Below are 26,164 nucleotides of genomic sequence, written 5' to 3' on the forward strand. Positions count from 1 at the left end.
ATCGGATATAAAAAAGATGCTAAACCAGATTTGTTGTTCAGTCTCCTCGTCATGTTCAACTCTTCGCAACCCCATGAACTGTGGCACACCAGGCTCCCCTGTCCTTCACTATCTCCTGGAGTTTGCTCAAATTAATGTCCACTGAGTCAGTGATGCCATCCAACCATCTATTCCTATTGCCCCTTTCTCCTCCTACTCTCAATCTTTCCCAGAATCTGGGTCAAAAATGTTAAAAAAAGAAAGAAAAGTCTGTTGTTTCCACACAAGACAATATAAATCTCTACTCCTGGTGCTACCTTTTTCCTTTGTCTTCCAGGTTATCATGCTCTCCCAGTTTTCCTCCTGTCTCACTACCTACTCTTTCTCACTCTTTGCTGGTTTCTCCTTCCTCGTCTCCACCTCAAAATGCTGGGCAACAATCAGGGTTCCGACTACAGCCCACTTCTCTTCTCTACCTGCACCAACTTCCTAGTGTTCTTTGTCCAGGCCCACGATGAAAATGTTAGCCGTATCAAAATTCAATCTATATGCTCCCAAACTCGTATGTCTACCTCTGACCTCTCTCCTAAGGGCTGAGCTCATAGATCTTTTCACTTAGAAGTCTAACAGACTTCTTCATCAAATCCAAAACAAAAACTCTTGACACCCCACGCTCTGAGCCCCACCTGACCCCCGTCCCACCTAATCCCCACTCAGTCTTTTGTGTATCAGAAAATGGCATCACCATTCAGCCCAGAGCTCAACTCAAGTCTTCCAGTCGTCATTATGGATCTCTGGTTTTCCTTTTAGTCTCATGCATCACACCCATTCCATCAGTACACACCTCCTTCCATATATTCCACCTTCAGTGAAAGCTCAGTCTAAGCAAAAATCACATCCTGAGTTACTACAGCATCATATACCAGATGGAGAAGGAAATTGCACCCCACTCCAGTGTTCTTGCCTGGAGAATCCCATGGACGGAGAAGCCTGGTAGGCTGCAGTCCATGGGGTCGATAAGTGTAGGATGCGAATGAACGACTTCACTTTCACTTTTCACTTTCATGCATTGGAGAAGGAAATGGCGACCCACTCCAGTGTTCTTGCCTGGAGAATCCCAGGGACGGCGGAGCCTGGTGGGCTGCCGTCTATGGAGTCGCACAGAGTCGGACACGACTGAAGTGACTTAGCAGCAGCAGCAGCATCTACCAGAATCACTGGTCTAGCCTCCTAACTGACCCTTTTTATTTTTTTTCTTTCCCTTTCTACAATCCAGTTTCAATACAGCAGCCAAAGTGGTTCTTTTTAAATGTTAATCAGGTCGTCTCACTCTACTGCTTAAACTGTACCAATAGCATCACATAATATTTAGAGTATTGTCCAAATTTCTTTCCTTGGTTTATAAGGCCTGACTGACACCTCTGTCTCTGAACTCCCCTATTCATTGAAAAATCATTTCATAGCCCTTTACTGTCGTATTACAATAGATTTGAGTAATAAAATATAATTGAGCAAAGGACAATTTATAAGCTTGGCTCTCCAGGGTTAAATTTGGGATATCCTAAAGAGAGAGAGAGAGATCACTGCAAACATTACCATTTTTTCAGAAAGGCATCCATGTTTTATGGAACTAGATAAATGAAAATCAGCTAAATATTTAATTGTAATATATGTCAAATTTGATAAAGCCCTAGTGGTACTCAACAACATCAATACTCTAAAACAAAAATTTTTAGGAGCTGGAAAAAATTATCTATTCAGCTATAAGGTATGTCTTTTCTACATAAAACTATTTTTTAAAGGATCACACATTTTACAAGACCTTAATTATGACTTGGTATGAAATACCCACTCAATCAAATTATTCGAATAAATCGAGTTTATTCTAATGTTGCTTACGTTGTCCACAGTAAGTTCCAATATATCCCTTCTGGCACTGGCAATGGTCATCCGCACAGGTCCCACCATTCATGCACCTAATGCTGCACTGCTGAACTGCAAAGAACAAAAAACATAAAATTATCAATCACCAAAACTATAGTATCTGTGAGAGTTATAAAACTATAATAAATGCCCAATTAATGACAAGTGTACTCTACAGAAGTAAATGTTATGACCCAAGCATGCATTTATTTATTTGTAAGTACACAGATGAGCATATCTGTGACAACATGTTATTTAGTACGTATTTAAAATCTATTACACTTTTAATGTTAAAGGAAGGAAATCTAAGGTGACTGGAAGTGTAAGTTCTAGGATGCAGGAGGCACTCAAGTATCCATTCAGAATGCCATGGCTGAGTGCTGGGCACTGCCATCCATCCAGTGCTTAAGCAATTGCTTCTCTTTCTCTCAAATCAAGTCTTTTAACAAGGTCTGTAGGTTCCACTGGAAAATATATGTCAAATCCTTCTCCTTTCTGTTGCCACTGATATTGTGTGGTTCAGCTACCCTCATCTCTTACTTGGATTGTTGCAGTTACCTCCTGATGAGTTCCCTAGCTTCTACTCTTGCCCTTTTCAAATTCCTTCTCTGCAAAGCAACTACAGTCATCTTGTAATAATACAAATAGCACTGCTTCCCTGTCTTATTTAAACCCTTTTAATGTCACATTTGGGATAGAACGCAAATCCTTCCATGACCGAGGCGGCCATGTATTATCTATCTGGATTTGCCTGCTTCTCTAAGATCTCCTTTTCCCAACCTGCCTCTTTGTCATCACATGAAACTTTTAGTTTCTCAAGTGGAGGAAAGATGTTTTGATTTGCTCCTTTCTCTCCCTGTGAGGATCCCTCCCTGGTTCATCCTAGTCCTTCCGAACTCAGCTTCAATGTCATGTCGCATCAGCACGATCTTGTCTATCTCTTGTGTCTATATTCTTCCTTGGTTCCAGGCTGTTCTTCACAGCCAAGTTTCCTTCCAAGAACTAACCACAATCTCTAATGACACTGTGGGGTTTCTTCACTTGTGTTTTGTCTGTCTCTCTACAGGAATGTAAGCTCCGTGACAGTGAATACCAAGCCCATTATGATAGCAAGGCATTGAGTTCAGTGCTATTTGCTGGGACCATGGCAACTGTGGAAGAAACAGACTGTTGTCAGCCACGGATCAAGAGTCTCAGGCCACAGTTTTGGATGCCTACTACTCATTCAAGTGGAGATGTCCAGTAGGAAATGGGACACGTGAATATGAAGCCCAGTGGACGCATCTACTCTAGAGATAATCGTTATGAGTTAGCAACATACTGGTTAGTGCTTGCCCAGTCACTCAGTCATGTACAACTCTTTGTGACCCCGTGGACAGAGGACCTGCCAGGCTCCTCTGTCCATGAGGGTTCTCCAGGCAAGAATAATGGAGTGGGTTGCCATTTCCTTCTCCAGGTATCTTCCTCACCCAAGGATCGAACCCGTCTCTTGCATCTCCTGCACGGGCAGGTGGATTACCACTGCACCACTGGGAAGGCCCATATTAGTAGTAGCTGAAGACATATATGTAAATGAGTTCACCTAGGGAGGACAGAACTTCTGGGAATACTTAACTGTGAATGTAAGGCTAATAAAGGGGATACAGAAAGGACACTAAGAAAAAATGATCAAGAAAAGGAGTGCTGGGAGCCATTACTTTCATATAAGCCAAGGGAAAAGAGAGCATTTCAAGAAGATAGTGATTAATGGTGCTAAATGCTTTGTGAAGTTGGAGCACTATGAGGACTAGAGAGGAGAAAAAAGTTTCTGATGGAAAAGCAGTCAGTATTACTCAATGCCAAATGATTCAGGGATTCTCCTATTAAATTGTATACCACAAACTGAAGGTCAACCAATGATTCTTCAGCTGTCCCGCTAGAGGAATTAAAAAACTGAATTGTAAAAACGTTTCTCCAGGATTGGGCGTTTTGCTGAGGGTGTATTTGAGAAAACTAAGAGAAGAGAATAATGAAGATATGGGGAATGGTATCTTCTAGGCAGTCAGAGGGAAGGACAGGAAAGTAGTGGAGGAAACGGTATTCAGGGTGGTCAAGAAAGTCTTGAGGAATTCTACATAATTCCCTTCAAAACCCATAATTCTGGGTTTTGAAAGGTTTAGACAATTACATGATATTTTAAAAGAAAATGAAACTAGAGTGTTAATCAGAAGTTTCATCATGAGACAATGATATCTGTTGTATGAATCTTCAATCTTATATTCCTCAATCAGACAGATTATCTATTACTTAGGAAAAATTTATAGAAAGAACTGTTAAAAATGTAACAACTTCATATTAGTTTGAGGCAGATAAAGATTTATTAATTACTGAGCAATTACATAAATAATAACTGCTTCTACTTGGCTATAAAACATTACCTTAAATACTGTCCTAAAAGATTAATCTTGGACCTTAAAGACCCAACAATTCCTCCTTAGGTCATGTAAAGCACGATTTTAGTCCACTGTTACAGAGATCTTACAGAGCTGTTGTCTGTGTAAAGCAAAATAAGTTAATGTATGTAGAACACCTGCTCAGTACACAATGAGTATCTGTTATCATCTCAGTGCTCTTCTCCTTCCCCTTTAGTTAACCCACGAAATAGTATATGAGACACAGGAGTTAAGCAAAGGCAGTAAATAAAGCTGAGGATTTGAGTCTACGGACTTGGGCATCAGAATCCCCAGATTCAAACCTGTCTTACTTTCGGTGAGTTAAAATTTATGTGTGCCTCAATCTCCTTCTCTGACAATAGGGTAATAATAGTATCTCATTGTATTCATGTGAGGCTTAATTAAATACAATGATATAGTCAAACACTTAGTACCTATAATAAGCACTGGTAAAAACACAGTAAATTCCAGCTATTACAAAGAATTACTTCTCACTAAATCCAGGCTCTTTTACTCGGTAAACGCATATCTTCTGGACCGGTACGAAATCGTTTTTCTTCATCACCACCCCAAGAGCCCCTAGTTGTTGGTGGCAACAGCTAAGCCACCAAAGATTTTTACTCCAAAGATTAGTACTGACCTAGTTAGCGCAGAAAATAATCATGGGTCCACAGCCTCATTGAAAAGGACATTTACCATTTATTCAAAAGATAACTTACAGATAATTCAGTAAATAAAGTCACATATGAAAAACGTACTTGATTTTGATCCACAGGTTGGTGATATTTGACCGCTGGAACAAGTACACATGTTAGGACGGGAACAAAATCCATCTCCGCAACTATTTCTACAAATTGCTGTGGAATACACAACAGGGAAGCGTGTGAACAATAAGGTAATAAACCACTGACTACAAACCAAGGAAGCTATAGTTAAAAACAATAAAGCTGAAAAACTAAGATATAAAAATGCATGCTATATATAATGCCTAATTGAAGATATGCAACAAAAGTAACCATTGTAGACAAGTGAATGAGTCTCTTAAGTATTCTTATGATAAAGTGCACATAAATAAAGCTATTTTAATTTCCATAATCTTAATTGTTCAACTCTTTATCAGTATGGGTCATCTTTTCCATTCAAGGCAGAGGGCTTATATTCAGAATTCACCATGAGAAGAGTCTTAATCCTAGGAAGCGAGGAGAGTTAAGGAAACCCAGAGGTCCTGGGTACCCTCAGAAAACACAGCCCACTATGTAAAGGACCTTCACAGGAGACAGAGAAAGTGAAATTGGCTGAGCTGGAGACTCCACGGTCTAACAACTTGGCCAAGCCCCAGGGGTTCCATACACATTCCTTCCCGGCTGGTATCTGACCTGCCCCATCATCAATCTTTGTTCCCCTTAATAATTCTCTTTCTCCTTCCTCCAGCCGTTCTTCTCCTGTATTACCTCCACCACCTAGCCTATTCCTGCTGCTCAGAAAAGCTGCTGAGACATTTTGATGAAGGGAGAGTCAAAGCCTCCTGCAGCTGTGACCTCGAAGGTATGAGGGTCATCAGAGCAAAGAATGTTAGGCTCACTGACACAGCACATACCACAGATCCTCAAAATCAGTAGCCTTCAGATGCGAAGTCTCTCCCATACAGAGTCAGTTTCATTTAGGAGCTGATTTATCTCTATACCCACAACTAAATTGTCTCTCGGCAAAGCATTAGGCAAGTGTTTTAATGCTCCATGAGTGGCTGGATGAAGACAGGAAGAGGAGAGCATGGGAATGTCCTGAAACTAGCCGTGCATATGTATGTAAATGTGGGTACCTATCTTCTGCTAGCGAGGAGTCTCACAGTCTTCCAAGAGATATGAGACCCCCTCAATACATAATGTAAAGGGTGTGTTTTATAGAAGTGAACTAACTCGGTAATTGTTTTGCTTCTCCAAATTGCCTTTGACACCCACATAATACGGCCTGCATCTCCATTAGTACAATGAGGATGTCATAGATCACAGTGTAAAAGTAAAAAACGATTTTAGGCATGAACATGGCTCCTGCTATGGAGTTGACTATTCTTAAAGTATACTGGACTTTCTGATCACCAATAACTTTCCAATGACAAAAGTTTAGTAAAATACTGTTTTATCTCAAAGCCCCCTCATTCTCAGCAAGGAGACATTTAGTTTTGTTGTTGTTCAGTTGCTAAGTCATGTCTGACTCTTTGTGATGCCACGGACTACAGCACGCCAGTCTTCCCTATCCTTCACTATCTCTCAGAGTTTGCTCAAAAGACATTTAGTTTAGGCTTAGGTTATATACCAAGTCTATCCTTCACTATCTCTCAGAGTTTGCTCAAAAGACATTTAGTTTAGGCTTAGGTTATATACCAAGTGCCCCTTCCCGGGTCCTAAACCCAAAGAAGGTCTGATGGACTGGAGACTGGTCATCTTCAGACACATCCCTATCATGGCCGCAGGTCTACCCTCTACATCTGTGAACCCATGAAAAGCAGAATGCTTAGGCTCTTTCTCTTCACACTCATATCAAACTATAGTATATCTCATCTAAGTATTTGTCCCTACCACAATTGGGGGGAAAAAAATGAGGCCCAGAAATACCAGAGAGGGAGGTAGAGAGGACCTGGGTGTTGGGATTTCAGTGATGCTGGGAGAAGACTCAAGTCAAAAGTCGATAGTAAACGAATGGTACTATGCAACAGGTCTGAGGTTGAGCTCCCACTCTGCCACTGACCCAGTGCAAGCTTGGAGAAAACCCACAGCTTCTCTGGGTTTAGTGCTCTCATTGGTAAAATAAAACAAAGGGATTATATTGGAATGTCCTGATGTCTCTTCAGGTCTCAAACGGTATGGTTCGGGGCCAACCCCTTCCCACTATTTTTCCACTGATCAACATGCTCTTCATAGCATAATTTCACAACAACAACAACGAAAAATTAATAAGCAAACTTTTCCATTGCTTCATGTCCTAACAAGAGTTTTTTAAAAAAAAAAAAACACAAATGGAAAGTAAGTCAATTTCATCGTTTTGGAAACAAATATTTGGAAGTTTGGAAGTACTTCAGTGATTTTCGCAGGCCATAATCAAGAACAATAACAACAAAACACAGACTCAACTCAAAATGCATTAGGTTTCCAGTAGTTTGAGAAATATATTTTTATTTTAATATCTTCTCATGAAGCCTGGTCAAGGCCAACCAGATAAAATTCTAGGAGTTGATCATTTTAATATTTTTCTATAAAGAAAAAATGTTGATGTACAAATATATGAGGAAATTAATCTTTGGTCCTCCTTTTCTATTTGTGTTTTACTTATTCTCTTTTTGTAAGTCCCCTTGGAGCTTTTCTTCTGCTAAATGGTGGAAAGTCAATAAATATAATAAATAATTTGTTATCATAAGAAAGTCATGGGATGAAAATTCTTTTTTTCAACTGAAATCTAATTGATTACCAATATTATACTAGTTTCAGGCGTATAGCACAGTGGTTCAGTATTTTTGCAGATTATACTCCATTATCCATTATGTTATTACAAGAGAATGACTACAATTCCCTTTGCTGTATAATATATCCTTGTTTTTTATTTCACACATAATAGTTCGTAATTTGCCCCTTCACCTCATCTCCCCTTTGTAACCACTGTGCTATATGTGTGTGTGTCAGTGCCCAACTCTTTGCGACCCTATAGACTGTAGCCCGCCAGGCTCTGCTCTTCATGGGATTTTACAGGCAAGAATACTGGAGTGGGTTGCCATTTCCTACTTCAGAGGATCTTCCCTATCCAGGGATCGAACCTGCATCTCCTGCACTGCAGGCAGATTTTTTTTACCACTGAGTTACCAGGGAAGCCAACCATGTTTTCTGTATCTGTGAGTCTGTTTGTATTTTGCACATACATTTATTTGTATTATTTTTTCTATTCCACATAGAAGTGATATCATAAAGTATTCGTCTTTTTATGTCAGACATTTCACAAAGCATAATATTCTGTAGGTCCATTCACATTGCTGCAAATGGCAGAATTTCATGGAGTGAAAATTCCTAATTTTGACTTTGTTTTCAATTCAGTTATTATCTCTATATACTTTCAGTTATTATACTTTAGTTGTCAATATCAAAATAAATGAAGTACTGAATTCAATGCAAAATATTATGCTAAAATTTAGATGAGACCCACCCAAGAGAATATAAGTGCATTACATTCTCCCTCTCTTTTGCACACTGTTTTAGTCTTGGGTATTTGAATTATCATTTACATGTGCTAATAAATATTTTTGTAGATATCTCTTGACACAAGTGCTATAAATGTTTCTTGGAGATATAAAGATCATTTCAAAGTTATGTTTTTATAGAGTTATGGTACTTCTACATTCCAATGTATTTCATAAGCATCCAAATACCCTAAGTTGTAGAAATGAGGGCTACAATATTCACTGTTACTTTGAGATTTCCAAAGCTGATCTTCTATATAGTTAGAGGGCACAATGTTACTCAAAGACCAAAAGTATTTAAAGCTGACACTCAAGTATTTAAAGCTGACACTCAGAGGAATATATATATATATATACACATACATATTTTTTTTCCTACTGCAAATATTCTAGAAGGCTCTGTTCTCTGGAATTCCCATTCCACACTGATCCAATAAAATCTGACTTTACAGATTTTCAACACGTACCATAAACCAGTCCTTTCTCCTCGGCTGCTCTCCAACTCAATAATGGCAGCCACATTCATTACATTCCGTGAGTCAGACTTTCCGCAGTGCCTAAGTCACTCCCGGCTAGTATGGCAGGTGTGTGGTGAGTGACGTTAGCTGCTTCAGGATTCTAGGAGCCACATAAGTTTAAAGCAGGCACGGTAACGCCCTACTGATCTGAAAAGTAAATGCACCCTCCACAAATGCCTGCCATATATGACTTGTGTGCTGGAGGGAAAAGAATCCAATACCCTCCCATTCCTTTTAATAAAAGGAAAGGCTTATAATCGGAGGGTTTATTTAATATATTTATGAATCACCCTAAAGAACACAGTTGTTGCTTCCTATTTTTGCCTCATTACCGGATATTGTGAGACTTTTAGGGTAGAAAAAATGAGAAGCTAATATTCACAACACTTAAGATGTCATGCCTTTTAAAAAACTGCACAGAAATAACATTAAGAGTCTATCTGAACCACAAAACCAATAACTATAGAGTCAGAGATGCCACTACATCCTTATTATCCCTTGGTTAGTGTGGCTTGCTCTTTTTCTCTGTTCATATGGCATCATTATCTTCTCCTGGAAAACATCAAGGTCAATCTAAAGTCAAGATTGGCTCTAAATAAACGTGCTGTCTACCATACCTGGCTCTCCTCCCAAGAAGACAAATGTGGCTGTGCTATATAAATACACAAGAAAAGGCCAGTCACACTTTAACTCACAATTTCACAGGCATGTGAAATAAGACATCCCATAGTCCACCACAGCGAAGTTGCTAACTAATGACTTCTCCAATTAAAACGTGGAGAACTGGCTGCATACTTTGGAAATGGAATAAAATAATCAAAACATGAAAGGTCAGACACGCAAAACTTCTGAAGTTCTAAGGCTCACACTTTGGAAATCTACTGTACTTTATGAGATCTGGGGTCTGGAAATCCTAAATGTAAATGTCTTAAAAGTCAAGCCATGTGGAAGAGTTCTCTCTTTTAAAACTTCTGTTAACCTGGGTCAACGCCAAATCTCTGAGAAGGCTCCTTTCCTATCTATGTTATGTGGCTGCTGAGATGAAACCAGAGATAATAAAGTGGTTTTGTACCAAGGGCTAAGAAAGCCTTATCTTCAGAAGGTCTAAACCTCCTGCAGAGTCAAAAGGCAGATCGTTTACATAATCACCTTGTGGTCTTATCTGAGAACTTTCAGGAAAAAGTGGTTTGGGGTTATCTGGGGAATTGCTGTGCTCTCCCTTGAGTTTGTATTAATAGACATAGAAAGATAAAACTTTCAAGTTATCTCTGAAACCTTTATCATTATTGCCCTTCAACAGTCTAGAAGTGAAGTCTAAACTGATGCAAACCGGCTGCTTCTTCCCCACCATTCAAATGGGGTCACCCCTAATCATTACTAGTGGCCACCGGATTAGAAACGGAACTATGTGTCCAAACCACAGAATGCAAAAGGTCCGCCCTGGGATGGGGCCGAGCGGGCAACCCCAAGCTGCGATCCCAGCCTAGCACTCACGGACAATGCACTGGTTTCCTCCAGGGAGCGTCTTCCATCCAGGGCAGCAGTAGGAGTGGAACCTGGATCCGCATACGTTGGGCCTGCGAGAGACAAGTGAAGTCACACACACTTAAGAGAGGGATGTGGTAATATATTAGAGGTTTTCCTAAGCTTTCAGGACGACCAAAACTACACGTCAAACTCCTGGGGCTTGGGCCTCAGACGTAGAAGTAAATGGGCTAGACACTGAAATAGGGAAGGATCAGAAACGTCTAAACACTGCCTTTCATCTACCCTCTGTTGCTGCTCTTTAAAAAAGAGCGAAAAGAAACAGGGAAACATATAATTTGCTACCATTCTAGCCTCCGGATGTAGAGAACAAAGGGAATGCTCCGTTTCAAAAATCCTTGCCCTTGTCCCCAAATCCATCCCTCCTTGATCGACTGTTACTTTGGCCCCGACATGTCAAGGATGGCGTGTCAGAAGGTGGAGCGCTGGGCCTGATGATTAGATGGAGCTGTAAGTAAGCCCCGCACACGTCCTCAAACAAAAGGCTCGGAGCTGCGCCCCCGACGGTGGGGAGCAGGCAGGCTCTACCGGCCCCCGCGCGGGGCGGACTCAGGCGCGCCTTCCGCCAGACATTCGGGACTTGTTCCCGCACAGCTGGCTCCGCAGGCGCTCAGCGATCCTCACCCAGAGGCCTCCAACTCACCCGCCGACAAACCCCCGAGGGAGGGCTTTTTTTTTTTTTTTGCCAGCAGGAGGAAGAGGAGGAGGCGCTTCTTGGACTCTTCGGGGTCTACTGGTGGAAGGGGGCCCCGGCTGTAGCCACAGAACTAGGTTCTGGGAGGGAGTGGGATGGAAAGCTGCCAAGCCGAGGTTCCCCTCCACCCGCCCCCGCGTCGCCTGTCCACCTACCCTCGGAGCACGTCCTGTTGTCCTCGCCTGCGGACGCGGCTAGCGGCCGCGACGCCCTCCTCCCGGTACTCGGGCACCGCGAACCCGCCTTCAGAGCCCGCCGCTGCGGGCCGGACCTGTTGCGGAGGCGGCTGGGGCCGGGGCGCCTTGGGCGGCGGGGGCTGGGGCTGGCCGGCCGTGCACTGCGCCCAAAGCGCCACGCAGCCCAGCCACACGAAGTAGGGCTGGGGACACAGCCGCCGCCGTCTCCCCATCGCGCGCGCTACGGGCGCGCGGACCTTGGTCCGCTGAGAGGGAGCGCTCAAAGACAAAATCTGCGCGGCCCGAAAAAAGTCAGGTCTAACAAGCCCTTCGTCGGCCCCGGAGACTTGCGTGTGTTCGGGCTCCCTGCTCTAGCGGGAGCCCGGGACCTAGCGCCGGCCCCCTGGCTGCCAGCGGGGTGCGGGTTCTAGCGCAGTGGGCGGCGAGGCGCGGCGGCAGAGCGGCCGGCAGCCCCGCTCGGTCCACGTTGCATCCCCCGGGCCGCTGCCCCGAGCGACTCCAGGACCGCCAGCGGGTGGGGGCGGGAAATTACAAAAGTAACCCGAGCAGCCGCGGCGTAAAGTTACAAAGAAAGCGGACCTCAAAAGGAAAAAAAAGGCCTGAACGCAGCGACTCTGCGGATTCCCGTGCGCTCCGGGCACAGATCTTGGAAGCTGCAAAAGTCACCAGAAAGAAGCCGGAAAGCAAACAAAAGTTGTCCCTACAAACAAGAGGAAGGTCCTCTCGGGGCTCTCCCGGAGTCCCCCGGGACAGCGACGCGCCGGCGGCGGCTAAAGAGCCGGGCGGAGGTGCGCGGGGCCAGGGCGAGCCGCCGGTGCGAGAGAGGGCGGGAGACTGGACGCCGGGGAAGATGCGGCAGGCGAGGGCGCGGCGCGGGGGTTTTGAGGCCCGGCAGGGCGCTGGGCGGGCCGGCGGGCGGCGGCTGTCAGTGGGGGCTGGAGCGCCGCCGTCCACACGTGGGGCGCAGCCCTGACCGAGGGGCTGGCGCAGAGTGGGCGGAGACAGAGTAAGGGGGCGACCGGGTGGGGAGGAACAAGGGGAGCCAAGGGCTGGGGGAGGGGAAGAGGAAGGAAGGGGGGAGGGAGGGGAGAGGACTGAGATTGGGGAGAGGGAGTAGGGGGCGAGCCGGAGAGGCAGGTCAGGGTTTGGAAAGGGGGCTTGGAAAGAGAGATTGGCGAGCTTGGGTGCGAGAGGAAATGAGCGGGGGATGGGGGCGAGGTTAGGGCGAGGAGAGAAGTGGGAAAGGGGAGGGAGGGCCGGGGGGCCCGGGAGGAGGGGGCGAGGCGCTAGTCGGCTTTGCTTCCCGTCCCCCTCAATTGGCCGCTAGCTCTGTTTTGACTGCCTGTACAAAGCGAGCAGACGACGGGGGAGGGGGCGGTTAGGGACCGGATTTGGGAAAGGAGGCAGCCCCTTCCCTTCTCCTCCGCCTTCGGCGGGCCACGGACCAGGGACGAGGGTCTCTAAATGCGCCTGGCTTGGCTAGACCCGCAGCTGAACTTCCCCGCCGGGCAGAGGCCACAAGGTTGAGGATGAGAACGGGTCCTCCTTTAGGGACCCGGACCCAGGCCCAGAGTTGAAGGAGTCTCGGTCAAGCAGGAATAGACTGGCGCGGGAGTTGGCTGCAACCTCAATCCGAGGAGGAGGCCGAGCTCTCCCCATCGCCCTCCTACCCCCACCTCCCCACCGGGAGCGGCGTCAGTCTGCGGAACCCGCAGAGGGGCTGGGCGTTTCCGGATTGAAAGGCGCCCTCCGCCTCCAAGAGGGAGCTCGAGCTGCCGCGGGGGGACCTCGGCAGCTTGCAGGCGCCGCGGTCCTGGGGAGTCCGTGCTGGAGGTGTGCTCCGGGTTGAGCCCTGCCAGGACTCTGCGTGAGTTTGCAGCCAGAGACAAGTTAGAGCCCCTGAAATGTGTTTAGGGGGAACAGGCATGGTGGGTAAATGAGTCTTGGGGCATATCCCTGGTTCCCTGTTTGGACTCTTGATTAATGATTAAACTCTAACAATTGATGCATCCAGACTGGCTGGTCACTTGCCCTCTGGACCTGTAGACCTGCCTCTATGCTCACCCGATTTTGAGGTCTTCCTTTGTGGCTCCGCTTTCATGATATTTATGTGACGCTCCATTCGTCTGTCAGCATTTCATAATTAAAAATCAAACATCCCTGAAAACTGGGACTGGCCATCCAAGTATGGTTTAGGAAACAGTACGAGAGAGCAAAGTCTGGATTAGTCAGGCCTAGAGAAACTTACTTTAAAGATTTTTGTACGTAAACATTTTTTTTCCTGGCCCAAATTGCCCAGATGTACTATTCGGCAGCCAAAATTCTCTGAGAATTGGCATAACCCCTTCCTTTTTTCCCCCAATGTAGTCAGGCAAAGAGTTTTAAGGTAGTATCCCTTCTTACAGTGTTCTCATAAGGCATAAGAAAAAGTAGACACAACACCAATCTATTCAAATCAAAAGAACTTAAAGACAGCAATAGAGGATTCATCATGCGCTGTCCTTCAAACAAATTCATTTTAACTAAAACAACTAAATAAAGTATCTCTTGGGTTATAGCAGTTTTAATCATACTTTCTAAACATTTAACCCCGTTAAATGGGTTTCTACTTAATACTTACATAGTTCTGTGGTTTATTTGTGTCTATCATATCAAATCCAAATGTTTTAAAATTGCATATGCATTTATCCTTAGACTTGCCAATTCCACATTTAGAAATGTATTTAAAAGATAAACGTGCAAAAAATGAACTGGTGAATGCTGTAGTCTGCTCATTGAAACACTATTTATAATGGCAAAAGATTAGAAATACAAAGTTCCCATCCATAAGGAACTGGTTGAATATAGTTTAATCTATTCAGTAGAATACTATACAGCTGTAAAAAATGAATGAGGATCACTCTAAACGCCTATGAGTGACCCCTAGAATATACAATCCAACAAAAAACAAAAGTGCAGATTGATTAGGCAAATCAATTGAGACAGAAAGGATAATAAAGGTTACCAAGGACTGAGGTGGGAGAAGGGAATGAAGAATCATTATTTAATAGGTATAGTTTCCATATAAGATGATGACAATGTTCTGAAAATTAATAATGTGATAATGATTGCACAACATTGTGAATGTACTTATTGCCACTGAATTGTATACTTAAATATGGCTAAAATAAGTTTCATATGTATATTTTAGTACAATAAAAAATTTTAATGTCAGGTGCAGGCTATTGCATACTGTTGGCTACCTTTCTGAGGTACACATGTGCATGTATGTATGTGTGCATTTTTTATAAACTAGAAGTAAACACCAAATCTAATAAAATTAGTTATCTTAGAGAAGGAAGAGGATACGAAGGATTAAATAATGGTGGAACCTAGATCTTTCCAATATGCCTTGTTTTATAGTTCTAACTTTGGAGCCATGTATATATTTTATTAGTGGCATAATGCGGTTCTCCACAAGAATGGGGAGAATACTTATTTAAAGTTACATTTAAATACAATGTTTGAACTTTACATCTTCAGTAAGATATAACCTAAGGATGAAATGAGCACAAAGAAGTTTGAAATTCTATTTCATAATGGTAATGTGAGAGAGAGATTGAAAGGGGGAAACGAGAAAGAGGGAGAAAGATATTAGAAAGCATGATTTCAGCAAAAGAGAAAAGAGATTAAATATAAAAGTAAAAACACTAGGTTAAATTTAGTTAAAATGCCAATATATATAATCAGAACTTACCTTTATTATTCAAAAATACGCATTTCCTAGTCCCATGCATTGAAAGACCTGTAGTGACAACCCAATAACAATAAACACCTATTGTGCCCAGATCATGGTCCCTAAGTACCATTTCCCAGGAAAAGGAATGAGGGTTTCTTGAGTAGGTGGCTGATTTCAGGTCTGGGGCAAGAACCACGTAAAATGAATCTGGACTATCTGTTTTGTCATATTTGAAAGCAAGGAAATTACAAACAATTTAGGGTTATGTTGAAAGGAAACTGGACCTAACTTGAAAAAGATTCCACTGACCAAAGGTGGGAAAAAACATCAAAAAGAAAAATTACTGCAAAGGATTGAAACATATGAGATGTATAAATGTTCAAGAATTACAAATGATACTCCAAACAAAGGTTAGTTGGTCACTTTGGAGATTGTTAGAGAACAGCTTATTCTAGAAACATCGATCGATAAAATAATCAAGCACTTATTCTGCCTTTGCTGGATAGTCTAAGAGAGAATTTCTTTTAAAAAAATTGTAAACACAGGCATGATAGAATTTTTAAAAAATCACAACTTTGCAAACTTTAATGAAATAATAATCCAGGCAATAGTTATTAATGTTTGCTAAAACTGTTAAGTCAGAGTTCTCAACTGGGGGCCATTTTCTCTCTGGGATACATTTGGCGATATCTGGAGACATTTTTTATTGTCTAATATACCAATAAGATGGTGTGTACAGGACAAGAGTGTTGAGAGTACCAGGGATCCCACTAAATATCCTATAATTTATAGGATGGTCCCTGATAACAAAGTATTCTCTGGTCCAAAATAGCAATTTATTTGAGAGCCCTTGCATTAGGTGAAGTCAGTGGGGAACTTTTTAATGAGTAATTCAAGCTATTACCCCCCAGAACCTACTGATTATTGCCAACTTCTGAAAATTATGATAATCAGATATTATGTGTCTGCTTAAGTGGTACAACTGGAGGCACACAGAACTGCCTATGGGATATCTTTGTAAAAAACAATTGAACCTAAATGTAATCATAACTTTATGTTTAACTACCAGTTTCTAGGCTTCCCTTGTGGCTCAGCCGGTAAAGAATCTGCCTGCAATGTGGGAGCCCTGAGGTCAATATCTGTGTTTGAAAGATCCTCTGGAGAAAGGAAAGGCTAGCCACTCCAGTATTCTGGCCTAGAGAATTCCATGGACTGTATAGGCCATGGGATCTAGGCAAAGAGTTGGACACGACTAAGCGACTTCTACTTTCACTTTCACCAGTTTCTAAGAACTATGGAGGATATAGTAAAACACATTAAATGATACCTCAAGAATGTAGTCAACCAGGTCTAGAATGTAGGGAATACCACAGAACCAGTTTTTTTTTTTTTTTTTTTTTCAAATAAATGATATGAGTAGAGAAAAGGGAGGAGAACGCTTTTGATCCAACAATTGCACCTTATCTGGGTTAGTTATTTGAACACAGGTGTAAATGAGATTTTGAGGCAATCTGCAGAGGTCTGGGTGAAAGTTGATTATTAGCTAGTATATTTTCAATTATTTTTAATTTTAGGAAGTGTGAAAATGATATCATGGCTATATTTTTAAATAATGTTTTCCAATACTGACTAAATTCTTTATGGGTGAAATGATATGATGCCTGGGATTTTTCTTAAATACTATAGGAAAAAGATGAAGTAGATCAACTTTTTTCTATTCCTTTTGCTAAATATCCTTAGCTGACATACTAGACATTATGTATAGAAAAGAGAATAAGGGGACTCTGAATGGTGTAGAGAAAATGGCAGACTGGCCAGGGACCTGAGTCACAACATAGAAATGAGTGTCCCTTGAGGTTTGTTTTTTTTTTCGTTTTGTTTTGCTTCATACATTGTGGACTGAGTGCCGGAATAGGTGGCAACCTGGAAATACCAACTGGCACAGACTCCACAAAAGCCTCCAAAAAACCCTGCAGTCTTTAACCAAAGGACAGGAAAGGGGCATACTAGCCAACAGAAAACTTGTAGATGATAACTGCTTTATAAGCAGCCAACATCATAGAAAAAAAATGCAGTCACCCCCAACCAGCAAAGGCCAGTGAACATGTTAAACTTCGTCCATCCCAGGCTGTAACAAGGTGTCCCTCCTCAGAGTAAGAGAGAAGGTATCAGAGAGGTGTCAGAGAAGAGGAAAGAGTGTCAGACAAGACCAGGTAATGGACCACTGCATCCCCCATGGAGCCACCCCCAGAGTGCCAGTAGAGAACCTGGACTTCCATTGCCACCTAACAGTAGTGAAGAGCCCCTTCTGCTAGGATGGTATGAGAGGAGTCCTAGTAGACAGGACTCCTATCATTGCCCATCCCCATGGGAAGCTAAGGGAAGCTACATGGGGAGCACTAATGAAGCATGTCTCTCCCTCCCAGCCAAGGTGGTATAGCTGAAATTTAGTGGGAAGCTAGTACTCCCACCTCTGCTCAACAGTAACAAAATGCTCCTCACACTTCAATTGTGTAAACAGAGGCAGAATGTGAATGTTTACTGTCATTTAGTAGTAACAAGGCAACACCTTTCTCTTTTAACCCCCAAACCCATGCAGTATTGGAAGAGGCTGCTAAGACATGACTTACATAGGATCCAAAGTCTTATAACACCCAAAATGCCCAGGATTTGTGAGAAAATTATTCCTCATACCAAGAACCAAGAAAATCTCAATGAGAAAAGAAAAGTAATACTCACCAACACTGAGATGATGCAGGTGTTAAAATTATTGGACCATGCCTTTAAAGCAGACATGATAAAAGTATTTCAAAGAGTATCTGTGAACATACTTGAAACAAAAGAAAAAGAAAAGAAAGAAAGCCTCAACAAAGTAATAAAACATATAATCAAGAACTAACTGGAAATTTTAGAAGTAAAAAATACAGTAATTGAAATTTAAAAGCTTGATACATTTGACAGAAAAATGGAGAGGACAGAAGAAAGAATCGAGGAACTTGAAGATGAAATAATATAAATTACCCAAACTGAACAAAAAGAGAAACTAGATTGAAAAAACAAACAACCAGAGTTGCAGGGACCTGTGAGACTATAACAAAAATATTTAACATTTATTTATCAGAATCTCAAACAGAAGCAGTGCTGCTAAAAAAAACTACTTGAAGAAACAATGACTGAATATTTGCCAAATTTAGCAGAAGACGTCGGAGAAGGCGATGGCGCCCCACTCCAGTACTCTTGCCTGGAAAATCCCATGGACGGAGGAGCCTGGTAGGGTGCAGTCCAGGGGGTCACGAAGAGTCAGACATGACTGAGCGACTTCCCTTTCACTTTTCACTTTCATGCATTGGAGAAGGAAATGGCAACCCACTCCAGTGTTCTTGCCTGGAGAATCCCAGGGACAGGGGAGCCTGGTGGGCTGCCATCTATGGGGTCACACAGAGTTGGACACAACTGAAGCAACTTAGCAGGAGCAGTAGCAGCAGCAGAAGAAGACATAAACATACAGATTCAAGAGACTGAGTGAATCTCAAACACTATAAACCCAAAGGAATTCACATTGAAATTCCTCATAGACAAACCTATGAAAATTAAAGACAAAGCAGCAAGAGAAATGACACCATACTCAGAGAAGAAAACAATTGAAATGACTGCAGATTACTCATTAGAAACCATGGAAGCAAGAAGGAAGTGGCACACCTTTCTCAAGTGCTGAAAAAAAGTTGTCAGTGCAGAATTCTATCCCCAGTGACGGTATTTTTCAGAAAGGAAGGGGGAATCAAGATGTCAGATGAAGGAAGCAAAACGTAGTTCTCTCCAGCAGAGAGAGGATGTCCCCTCTTACCACTCCTGCTCAGTATTGTACTGGAATAAGATAAGAGAAGGAAATTAAAGCTATACACATAGGGAAGGGAGAAATAAAACTGTCCTTAGTTGCAGATGATATAATAGTCTATCTAGAAGATTCCAAAAAACCAACAAAAAATTCCTGAAACTAACACATAATTATAGTTTGCAGGATACAGGGTCAATATAGACAAATTGATTTGCTTTCCTATACATCAATAAACTATTGGCAAAAAGGGCATCAGAGGGCAGACACACTGAAACCATAATCACAGAAAACTAGCCAATTTGATCACAGGAACCATAGCCTTGTCTAACTCAGTGAAACTCAGCCATGCCACGTGGGGCCACCCAAGATGGGTAGGTCATGGTGGACAGGTCTGACAGAATGTGGTCCACTGGAGAAGGGAATGGCAAACCACTTCAGTATTCTTGCCTTGAGAACCCCATGAACAGTTTGAAAAGGCAAAATGATAGAATACTGAAAGAGGAACTCCCCAGGTCGGTAGGTGCCCAATATGCTATAGGAGATCAGTGGAGAAATGACTCCAGGAAGAATGAAGGGAAGGAGCCAAAGAAAAACAATACCCAGTTGTGGATGTTACTGGTGATAGAACCAAGGTCTGATGCTCTAAAGAGCGATACTGCAAAGGAACCTGGAATGTTAGGTTCATGAATCAAGGCAAATTGGAAGTGGTCAAACAAGAAATGGCAAGAGTGAACATCGACATTCTAGGAATCAGCGAACTAAAATGGACTGGAATGGGTGAATTTAACTCAGATGACCATTATATCTACTACTGTGGGCAGGAATCCCTTAGACAAAATGGAGTAACCATCATGGTCAACAGAAGAGTCCAAAATTCAGTACTTGGATGCAATCTCAAAAACGGCAGAATCATCTCTGTTCATTTCCAAGGCAAACCATTCAATATCACAGTGATCCAAGCCTGTGCCCCAACCAGTAACGCTGAAGAAGCTGAAGTTGAATGGTTCTATGAAGACCTACAAAACCTTTTAGAATTAACACCCAAAAAAGATGTCCTTTTCATTAGAGGGGACTGGAATGCAAAAGTAGGAAGTCAAGAAACACCTGGAGTAACAGGCAAATTTGGCTTTGGAATACGGAAGGAAGGAGGGCAAAGGCTAATAGAGTTTTGCCAAGAGAACGCATCAGTCATAGCAAACACCCTCTTCCAACAACACAAGAGAAGACTCTATACATGGACATCACCAGATGGTCAACACCGAAATCAGATTGATTATATTCTTTGTACCCAAAGATGGAGAAGCTCTATACAGTCAGCAAAAATAAGACCGGGAGCTGACTGTGGCTCAGATCATGAATTCCTTATTGCCAAATTCAGACTTAAATTGAAGAAAGTAGGGAAAACCACTAGACCATTCAGGTATGACCTAAATCAAATCCCTTATGATTATACAGTGGAAGTGAGAAATAGATTTAAGGGACTAGATCTGATAGAGTGCCAGAGGAACTATGCACGGAGGTTCGTGACATTGTACAGGAGACAGGGACCAAGACCAACCCCATGGAAAAGAAATGCAAGAAAGCAAAATGGCTGTCTGGAGAGGCCTTACAAATAGCAGTGAAAGGAAGAGAAGTGAAAAGCAAAGGAGAAAAGGAAAGATATTCCCATTTGAATGCAGAGTTCCAAAGAATAGCACGGAGAGATAAGAAAGCCTTCCTCAGCGATCAATACAAAGAAATAGAGGAAAACAACAGAATGGGAAAGACTAGAGATCTCTTCAAGAAAATTAGAGATACCAGGGGAACATTTCATGCAAAGATGGGCTCGATAAAGGACAGAAATGGTATGGACCTAACAGAAGCAGAAGATATTAAGAAGAGATGGCAAGAATACACAGAACTGTACAAAAAAGATCTTCATGACCAAGATAATCATGATAGTGTGATCACTCACCTAGAGCCAGACATCCTGGAATGTGAAGTCAAATTGGGCCTTAGAAAGCATCACTACGAACAAAGCTAGTGGAGGTGATGGAATTCCAGTTGAGCTATTTCAAATCCTGAAAGATGATGCTGTGAAAGTGCTGCACTCAATATGCCAGCAAATTTGGAAAACTCAGCAGTGGCCACAGGACTGGAAAAGGTCAGTTTTCATTTTAATCCCAAAGAAAGGCAATGCCAAAGAATGCTCAAACTACTGCACAATTGCACTCATCTCACACGCTAGTAAAGTAATGCTCAAAATTCTCTAAGCCAGGCTTCAGCAATATGTGAACCATGAACTTCCAGATGTTCAAGCTGCTTTTAGGAAAGGCAGAGGAATCAGAGAGCAAATTGCCAACATCCTCTGGATCATGGAAAAAGCAAGAGAGTTCCAGATAAACATCTATTTCTACTTTATTGACTATGCCAAAGCTTTTGACTGTGTGGATCATAATAAACTGTGGAAAATTCTTCAAGAGATGGGAATAACAGACCACCTGCCCCACCTCTTGAGAAACCTATGTGCAGGTCAGGAAGCAACAGTTAGAACTGGACATGGAACAACAGACTGGTTCCAAATAGGAAAAGGAGTCTGTCAAGGCTGTATGTTGTCACCCTGCTTATTTAACTTATATGCAGAGTACATCATGAGAAACGCTGGGCTGGAAGAAGCACAAGCTGGAATCAAGATTGCTGGGAGAAATATCAATAACCTCAGATATGCAGATGACACCACCCTTATGGAAGAAAGTGAAAAGGAACTAAAAAGCCTCTTGATGAAAGTGAAAGAGGAGAGTGAAAAAGTTGGCTTAAAATTCAACATTCAGAAAACTTAGATCATGGCATCTAGTCCCATCACTTCATAGCAAGTAGATGGGGAAACAGTGGAAATAGTGTCAGACTTTATTTTTTTGGGCTCCAAAATCACTGCAGATGGTGATTGCAGCCATGAAATTAAAGGACACTTAAACTCCTTGGAAGGAAAGTTATGACCACCTAGATAGCATATTAAAAAGCAGAGACATCACTTTGCCATCAAAGGTCCGTCTAGTCAAGGCTGTGGTTTTTCCAGTGGTCATGTATGGATGAGAGAGTTGGACTGTGAAAAAAGCTGAGTGCCGAAGAATTGATGCTTTTGAACTGTGGTGTTGGAGTAGACTCTCGTGAGTCCCTTCAACTGCACACAGATCCAACCAGTCCATCCTAAAGGAGACCAGTCCTGGGTGTTCATTGAAAGGACTGATGCTGAGGCTGAAACTCCAATACTTTGGCCACCTCATGCAAAAAGTTGACTCATTGGAAAAGACCCTGATGTTGGGAGCGAATGGGGGCAGGAAGAGAAGGGGACGACAGAGGATGAGATGGCTGGATGGCATCACCAACTCAATGCACATGAGTTTGGGTGAACCCCGGGAGTTGGTGATGGACAGGGAAGCTTGGCGTGCTGCAATTCATGGGCTCGCAAAGAGTCGGACATGACTGAGTGACTGAACTGAACTGATAACAAAATATGTACAAGATCTATACATGTGAGAGAAACTACACAATTCTGAAGAAAGTGAAGTGAAGTCGCTCAGTTGTGTCCAACTCTTAGCAACCCTGGGGACTGTAGCCCACCAGGCTCCTCCATCTATGGGATTCTCAGGCAAGAATACTGTAGTGGATTGCCATTTCCTTCTCCACACAATTCTGAAGAAAGAAGGTCTAAATAAATGGAGAGATATTGTTTGTTTATGGATAAAAAGACTCAAACTTGTTAAGGCGTCAGTTCTCGACTTGATTTACAGATTCAATACAATGCCAATTAAAATACCAGCAAGTTATTTCATAGATATTGACAAACTGATTTGAAAGATTATACAAATAAGGAAAGGACCCAGAATATCCTAAATAATACTGAAGCATAGAGGATTCACAATATCCGACTTCAAGAATTAACTACTGTAATCAAGACAGTGTGATTATTGGATACATGCGTGTTTATTATATTTCTCTCTCTAATTTTGTGTATATTTGAAGGTTTTCATAATGAAAAGATATTTTAAAATACTACAGACTTGCTCCTTAGAACCTTTTTCATCTGCCCTTGTCTCCATGTTTTCTCCCTTCCCGATAGACAAAACTTTATCCACACTCTAGGTTTTATCACTTTTCCTCATTTTCTGTTTCTTAAATACAGAAATTTCTGCTTTAATCATTATTTAATCTTATTCCTTATGTTTTCCTTCAAAACAATACATGATTTAATTCTGTAATCCTTACTCAGATTTTTTAGTCCAATGCTTAATTTGCTTATTTAGACTCCCTTTTAATAGCATAAATGTGTAAAACCATGCATTCTCAACTTCAGGTAATCCCTAAATTTTTTGTATTCTTTATCTGTATTTTATAAATTTTCCTCATTTTTCATTCTGAATTTGAAGTGTTTAAAATAAAAGCATACAGTTTTCTGTGGCTAGGGTTTTTTTCTATTTATGATTACTAATTTCTAGTTTTATTTTAGTGTATATATATTCATGGATCATGGTCTCTTTTTCATGTATTTGTGTATATATTTGAAAATCATCTGTGTCCTTTATACAGCTCTGATTTTGAAAATTTTCCTTGAAAAGAAATGTTAAATTTTCCATGAAAAGAAGATATATAACCTTTCATATTATAGTTTGAGGCATATCAGTTAGCTGGAGCATAATTATATTATTAAAATTCTCTGTATGCTTATTTTGATGTGTAGTCAGTCAGTCATAAGCCTACAGAAGCAAGGTAAAATCTACTGCTAATACTGTGTTTCTATCCATTTCTTATTCTGCAGCTTGTGTTTCATCTCTTATTATAAATGAATTTAATTATGGCAGTTCTAGTTTCCTTGTAATTATATACCTTGTATTTATAAAATAGAACTCTATCTGACATTTGTTTGGGTTTAGTCTTTGTAATATATTTTTCACTTGAGATTTCTTTTTATTACTACAACATATTTGTCTATTGTATCTTCTTTTTCCATATAATCTGTATGTTATAGCTCTCGATGCTTCCTGTGTATTTAACATATTGTTTGGTATGATTAAAAATCAAATCTGATCATCTTTGTGTAAATATATCCCTTTTATATTTGGTGTCAAAACAATATATTTTGTTTTAATTTTTATCTAGTTTTATGTTTTATTTTTGTGTCAAATGCTTCCTTTGTCATTTGCCTTCTTGTACATGGATTTTCTTACTGTTGCTGCTGCTGCTGCTGCTAAGTCGCTTCAGTCGTGTCCGACTGTGTGCAACCCCATAGACGGCAGCCCACCAGGCTCCCCCGTCCCTGGGATTCTCCAGGCAAGAACACTGGAGTGGGTTGCCATTTCCTTCTCCAATGCATGAAAGTGAAAAGTGAAAGTGAAGTTGCTCAGTCGTGTCCAACTCTTCGCGACCCCATGGACTGCAGCCCACCAGGCTCCTCCATCCATGGGATTTTCCAGGCAAGAGTACTGGAGTGGGGTGCCATTGCCTTCTCCTTTCTTACTGTTACTTGGGTTAAATGTATACATTATATACTTCCTTGTTATCATTTGAAAGGCTTTTATCCTCTTTTTAGATGTTGCCCCTGAAACATTTGTAAATTTATATATTTTGTAATATGTAACCACTGTGTGCTGTGCTTAGTCTCTTAGTCATGTCCGACTCTGTGACCCATGGACTATAGCCATGGGGATACAATACTGGAGTGGGTTGCAATGCCCTCCTCCAGGGGATCTTCCCAACCCAGGGATCAAACCCAGGTCTCCCACACTGCAGGAAGATTCTTTAACATCTGAGCCACCAGGGAAGCCCATCTAACCACTACTTCTTGATGTAGCAAATTTAAACAGTATTTGTTGATGTTCTCTGAAATTTTAGACAATTAGCCCACTGCCCTTTCTCCTTGTGGTTCAGTCTCCCAGGCATGACTGCCTCTTCGTGACCCCAGAGACTGCAGCACGCCAGGCCTCCCTGTCCCTCACCATCTCCCTGAGTTTGCCCAAGTTCATGTTCATTGCCTCAGTGATGCCATCCAGCTACCTCATCCTCTATCACTCTCTTCTTCTCTTTCTCCTACCCCTTCTCTTCCTCACTTTCTGCTTTGTCAAGTATACTGTTATTTTAATTCTGGTGATTCCTGTTATATAAATAATATACTACTACTTGTCAGTTTGCTCACTTGGATAAGTTTATTGATTTATCACCAAGAAAGATGAGAAATGAATACATTTTTTTCCCCTCAGTTTTATTATTTTTACAACTTATGCCAATTTAACATTTCTCTCCCCTAATTATGCATCTTATAATAGTCCTTTTTTTTTTTTTTTTTTTTTTTTGGCCTGCACGAGACAGCTTATGGGAGCTTAGTTCCCAAGGATCTAACTTGGGCCACAAAAGTGAACGTGCCAAGTTCTAACCACCAGACCACCAGGGAACTCCCAAGTCATTGTTATATATTTAAAATAACCAGTATTTGATATGGTTTGTCCTATTATTTCTAACTTGGGTAAAATATTTCAATGCTGTCATTTTTTAAAGATTTAAGAATATATATTCTATGATTTGTTTGTTTATTTTTAAATCTATCTGCCTACTGTCTGAGAATGTCTTTATATCTTATGTTTGGATAATTACTCAGCTTGGCACAAGGCATGACATTTTGGAGTCGTGTATCCCTTTCATTAGCTCTTTGTAGATTATTGATGCATTTTTTAATGACATTGAATGCAGTTGTGGATCAGTCTGTGGTCAACCTGATTCTCCCCTCTCACTTCCACTTCACATTCAGCCTGATTTTTCTCCCTGGAAAATGCTTCCACTACTTTTGAAGTTTTATGAACTTACTTAAGACATACTTCAGAATATATCATCATTTATGATTTTTTTTCTTAGAACACATTATAATATTTTTCTACAGACTCAACTCATACTATTTTCTGTAAATTTTGTATTGTTTTATCTTTGACCATCTTTTCCATTCTGCATGTTGGGTCCCTGAATTCAATGACAGATGTTATTTTTGTTTTTGTCTATTGTCCACATAATTTTTTATTATTATTAAAACACAGTTGCTGGACAGTATTATGTTAGTTTCAGTTGTACTACATAGTG

At 41.5% G+C, this 26,164-nt stretch overlaps 1 protein-coding gene across 1 annotated transcript in view; it reads right to left on the reverse strand.

Moving 5' to 3' along the window:
- Window positions 1-12,464, reverse strand: part of FBN2 (fibrillin 2) — a 225,342-nt gene extending 212,878 nt beyond the window's left edge. The window contains exons 1-4 of the mRNA XM_045166621.1: window positions 11,469-12,464; window positions 10,569-10,651; window positions 5,093-5,191; window positions 1,879-1,974 (exon numbers count right to left, since the gene is read on the reverse strand). Coding sequence (XP_045022556.1) covers window positions 1,879-1,974; window positions 5,093-5,191; window positions 10,569-10,651; window positions 11,469-11,722 — 532 coding nt within the window. The 5' untranslated portion in view covers window positions 11,723-12,464. The remainder of the gene's footprint in view (window positions 1-1,878; window positions 1,975-5,092; window positions 5,192-10,568; window positions 10,652-11,468) is intronic.
- Between the last annotated feature and the right edge of the window lie 13,700 nt (window positions 12,465-26,164).

Source organism: Bubalus bubalis, chromosome 9, assembly GCF_019923935.1.
Source record: "Bubalus bubalis isolate 160015118507 breed Murrah chromosome 9, NDDB_SH_1, whole genome shotgun sequence".
NCBI lineage: Eukaryota > Metazoa > Chordata > Mammalia > Artiodactyla > Bovidae > Bubalus > Bubalus bubalis.